Below are 5652 nucleotides of genomic sequence, written 5' to 3'. Positions count from 1 at the left end.
CCCTAATTTATCACAGCCAGAAAGTGTAAACAAAGAAATCAATGTCAGATTTTTAAGTATGAGAAACAAAATTCCATGACTTTCAGGGTATATTTAGTTTTTGAAAACTTTTCCAGGCTTGGGAATTGCTATTTGCAAATTTGATGACTTTTTCAGGTTTTTCGTGACCGTACAAACCCTAAAATTCGTTGCCCCGTTATCCAGCAGTTACGTTTTCAGCTGCTGCACTGTTGCAAAGGGACACCAGCAGTCAGCTGTTCTCGCCAAACACCCACAATACAGCAGCACTGCCCATCTAAACTGCGTCGTACACACAACCAAACGGTGCTCGGTGAAACAAGACGGTGTTCCTTCTTCAACAAACAAACAGACAGACATCGAAGCGCAAACGTCCGTTTCCGGGGTTAGTTAGGTTGCCGTGACGATGGCAGGGACTCTGATGGTGTTCGAAGACGCCTGATTTTCATCCTCGATCTGATAGGTCACATCAGGGTGAGCCGCGGCTTCCTCCAGCGGGCCCGTCACGGCGATCGGCTCGTCTTCATCTCCCTGAGGCTGCTGCTGGTCGAAGGATCGTTCTGCTTCCTCAGAAAGGCGGTTTTCCTCTTTCTCTTCCTCCCTCTGACGAGAAAAAATGACTTCAGCTGGAAAAACAGTTCAGTCGCCAGAAAAAAAAAAAAAAGATTTGCATTGTGTGTTTTCTGCAAACCACAGAAATGCTGCATTTGTTCGTTACATACGCATCACATCAACGTTTCTAAAGAGGCGTAGTTCATGGAGTTTATCATCAGGAGGAAGCAGACGTCAGTTTAAGCAAACAAACAAAACAGCATTTGAAGCTGTTTGTAGTGAGAAACGCAGGTATTTTTTTGACAAGAATTTGGGACATTTTATAGTTTGTTGTGACAAAAGCAGTATTATTTAAGGAGTTAGGGACATGTCCAGCCGTGTTTGCAGAGACAAAAGTCGATGGTTTTTAACCAGAGTTAAAGGCATGTCAAGTCACGGTTTTCATGACAAAAATGGGTATTTTGTAACAAAATCTTTGGCCATTTTCAGCCATGTTTGTTGCAGCAAAGCCAGATATTTTTTTAACAACACATCGTTACATTTCCAGCTTGTTTGAGTGACAAACCAGCTATTTTTTAACAACATGTAGGGACATTTTAGGCAATGTTTGCTGCGACCAAACCAAGTATTTTCAACGGCACAATGGGACATTTCTAGCCTGTTTGTTACAACAAAATCGGGTATTATTTTAAAGACATGTAGGGACATTTCCAGCTGTGTTTACTGCAACAAAATCTTTTTTTTTTTTTTTTTTACAAAACGTTGAATGAGTAATTTATATATATATTTTTTTTTCTAGACCATTGAGTTGGCATTTTTTTTTTTTTTTTTAACAAAACGCTGAGACATTTCCAGCCTGTGTGTTGCGATATAATTGACATTTCTAGCCGTTTTGGTTGCAGCAAAACTGGGTATTTTTTAACGGCATGTTGGGACATTTCCAGCTGTGTTTACTGTGACAGCAGCTGTGCGTGTGGCCGCAAAATCCAGGATTTTTTTAACAATACATTTCCTGTCATGTTTGGCTGCAACTAGGTGGAGCAGTCCAAACATATATTTCCCAACAATAACCAAGTGGTTTTCGTGCTTAAACCTAACCACATGTTAACCACAGCGCGCTGTCACAATCTTTTACATATGAAATGACAAATGCAACATATCTGTGGTTTGCAGACACACACAGTGCCAACATTTATAGATACAATATCACAAAAACGTGGATTCATAGCTGCAGAATCTCTGTGCAACATACTCTTTCTTCATCCTGTAGTACTCATCAATAGCGTACTGATATTTGGCTGAAGTTATCCCAAACAGAGAGGCCATCCTCTCCCCCAAATAATCACAGGCTGAAAAATAATAAGGAGAAATGTTACCTGGAGATGATAAAATACAAGTCAGCATGCACAAAATATATCTGTGTTTTTTTCCCCTTTTTACAAAAGAGACCATTTTTCTACTAATAATGACCACAGAAATCCTTCTTCAAAACCAGTACGGACACACGGGGCAAGAAATGTTTCTTCTATCTGGAATTTAATTATCATGGACGGCAATTATTATTATTTTTACAGTCAAAACTAATACATTTTACAGTATTTCACACAGCGCAAAGTATGTTTAAGGCTAAAAATGACCTATTTCCAGAAAATACTCAAAAATTGTTCAGTGTTCGAGATAGTGGTTACAATTTAAGAGGCAAATTTAATTTCGAATTGTACAGTTTTCGTACGATCAGAAAAACTTTTTCTTCATCAATTTGTGGAGTTAAACCATAGAACAGTTTTAATGTGAAACTAAAGCATTTCCCAAACATAAACCAGCTTAAATTATGTATATAAAAAACACATTTTTCACGATGTACATAGATAAAGAACTTAAAAAGCTTAATTTAATTTAATTTAAAAAGCTTAATTTAATTTAATTTAAAAAGCTTAAAAATCACTGGGTGTTTACAGGGGTTTCTGTTTCTCTATTTGGTTTAATCTATTTTGGTTTTTTTTTGATTTAATTTTTTTTTTCCGACTTGATTTTCCTCTTTTTTTCTTTAAATAATAAAGAAAAATCTAAGATTTTGAGTATGTGGGTGTATGGATATATTTAATAATTTTAGTATAGCTTTAATAAATAAAGAATCTAGTTAATTAAAATTTAGTGAGGGATGGGATTAAATCAGTTTTTTATTCTTCTCACACCTTTCTGAATATGTAAACAAAGTCACCGTGTGTTTGACCATTTCTTTATGTCTTTCACTGTATCGAATTGTTCCTTTTTTTGTAAAATAATTTCTCTATTCCTTTTTTTACATATTTGAAATGAATAATAATTTATATATATATATATATATATATATATATATATATATATATATATATATATATATATATATATTTTAGTAGACCATTGAGTTGGCATATTTTAATTTTATTTTAATATTTTTGCACCCTGTTTTTTATTATACTCGGCACCTTGTTTGTTTTATCATTTAATATTTTTTTTATTTGTAATTATTTTTACTATTGTATTGTTCTTTTGCTGCTTATCCTGTACCTCATAACTGCTGTAACAATGCAAATTTCCCCCATGTCTTCTCTTATAAATAAATCAAATCAGTTACTCATCACTCGATTGCTTTAATGCTGCTCTGTGATTGAGGCTCTCAGGCTGATGATGATGATGATGATGATGATGATGATGATGATGAACAAACCTGAGATGGTGGACGTGGCGGCTCTCCACATGTGGAACCAGAAGTACGGACCCCAGGTCAACTTCGACTGAAACACAGAAATCAAGGACCGTTTAAAGGACGTGATTTATCCTCATTTAAATAATTGAAATAAAATGAAATAAAATGTCGCCCCTCCTCCATCGCCCCCCTCGTCCTCACACACAGGAATTCCCTCCAGTGTTCCTCACCCTCACCGCATCGACCGGCGGGAGGACAGCAGGTCTTTCCTCTCTGCTTCTTTGTCCTCTCCCTCGTCCTCGTCGGTGCTGTACTCCTCCATCGTCTCCCCGCTGGAGAAATGGATGATCCTGCGAGGGGCCTTCTCCCTCTGCTGCTCCTCGTCTCTCTTGTCCAGCTCGCCGAGCTCCACGCTCTCAAAGTCTCTGCCCGGGTTTGAGCTCTGAGCCGAGGGGACGAGACCAGCAAAATAAAGACAGGGTGTTATTATGGGACTATTTTATATGTCAGCTAATGCAATCAGTCACATTTTACTTGTAAAGCACCTTTTATACAGTTTGCACATGTACTGTCTAATAATAATTTAATAATAATAATAATAATAATAATAATAATGTGTACATTATTAAAGTTGAATAAAAGCTGGACTAAAAACTGGTAAAAATAAACTAGAGACCAAACATGAAGGAAAATTATGCCAATTAAATACAATAAAATATACTTAAAATCTATAATAATAAAAATAGTAGTAATAATATATAGTAACAATAATAATAAAATTGTTAATAGAACCTGGACTAAAACCTGGGTAAAATGAATTAAAAAGACAAAACTAGAATAAAAACTATGACACTAAAACACATAAAATATATGTAAAATCTACAATGATAATAATAATAATAATAAAAGTTGGATTTCAAACATAATAGATAAAAAAAGAAAGTAAAATTGTGACAATAAAATAGCAATAACAATAAAATATTGCTTTAAAAGCTGGAGTAAAACTAGACTTAAATAGATGAAACTGTCAAAACAAGAATAAAAATGTCAACAGTGAAACAGATTTAAAAGCTATAATAATTATAATAAGGTAAGTTGATAGAAACTAGATAAAATAAGTTAAAGTGACGAAACAAGGACAAATAAAACTGATAAGGGGTAAAAAAAAAAAAAAAAAAAAACAGTGTAAAATAACAAAATCACAGACAAAATGAATACAATATTTTAAAAAAGGCAATACAATAAAATAAATGAACTAAATAATGCAATTAATCTCTAAACCATCTTAGTGAAAAGCTGAGCAGGAAGGTTTTCACGTAAATATTTTCAGTCTGGAGGTTTTGGGATAAAAATATCGTCGGCAGATGACTTAATAAAATATCAGCGAATTTATGTTAATAAATGTTAATTTCTGGTGAAACATCGTGAGAAATCAGAGCGACATGACACAGCTGTCAGTGACAACAAGCTGCACGGAGCGACATCATCACGACTCAGTAAACAACAACAACAACAACAACAACAACGACAACAACAACAACAGCAGCAGCAGCTGCAGCTGCAGGATCACAGCTGTGAGAGGAGTTCACTGACCTGCATGCTCTGTCCGACAGACACGTTCACGTTGGTGAGGTACAGAGAAATATCGGCCATTGTCGCCTCTTCTTCTTTGTGGATGCTGCACCCGCAACAACGACGCTGCTCCGCGCGAGCTCACCCGGAAGTGCCGTGAGTCCCCCCCGCGTGCGTCATTGACGTAACGTCCACGGAGACAGCTGAGCAAACCAAAAATGAAATCTGTGCCGACAATTTAATGTGTGAATGTAATTTTAAGGTAGGTTTGGTTTGGTTTTGTTTTGTTTTGTTTTATTTTATTTTGTTATATTTTATATTTCTCCTAAGGCTCTATTTTCAGTTCGTGTTTGAGTTTTGTCTGTTTTTTTTTATTTTATTTGTATTAACCCCTGGCGTTGCATGTTTGTATAGTTGTTCATTCTTTGTGCATTTTGTTTTGTTTTGTATTGACTGTCTTGCAAATCAAGTTTAATGTTAAGAAAAAATAAGCATTAACTTTTGTAAATTGTTGTTTTGAATGATGGCTCTGATGTAGTTAGTCCATTTTGGTTTTTCTTGTTAAATATTCAGAAATTTCATTTACTTTTGACTTGAATTACTTTTTACTTCTGTTATTATTATTTCTTTCTCATCTTTTTCTAGGTTGACTATTATTTTTTATTTGTAGTTGAAAGGAATTTACAGCCTCTGAATGTTATAAATAACAGTAATAATAAATAATAAAGAAAAGACAAAAATATTGGAATCAAATGACCATAAAAAAAGTAAACAGCATTTTGATAAAAGCAGCAGAGTCACAGAGGGATTAAAAGGTACAT

The 5652-nt window shown here is 34.9% G+C and overlaps 1 protein-coding gene across 1 annotated transcript; it reads right to left on the bottom strand.

Annotated features, from left to right (window-relative positions):
* Positions 1–408: 408 nt before the first annotated feature.
* On the bottom strand, positions 409–4955 carry LOC121955809 (protein FAM177A1-like). The gene is given in 6 exon segments (XM_042503893.1): positions 409–621; positions 1819–1919; positions 3281–3347; positions 3496–3519; positions 3522–3701; positions 4853–4955. Coding segments are annotated over 6 exon segments (645 nt in total). The 5' UTR covers positions 4913–4955.
* Between the last annotated feature and the right edge of the window lie 697 nt (positions 4956–5652).

Source organism: Plectropomus leopardus, chromosome 16, assembly GCF_008729295.1.
Source record: "Plectropomus leopardus isolate mb chromosome 16, YSFRI_Pleo_2.0, whole genome shotgun sequence".
Lineage (NCBI taxonomy): Eukaryota > Metazoa > Chordata > Actinopteri > Perciformes > Serranidae > Plectropomus > Plectropomus leopardus.
The sequence above is the reverse complement of the archived record's forward strand: the minus strand, read 5'-3'. Positions and strand labels throughout refer to the sequence as shown.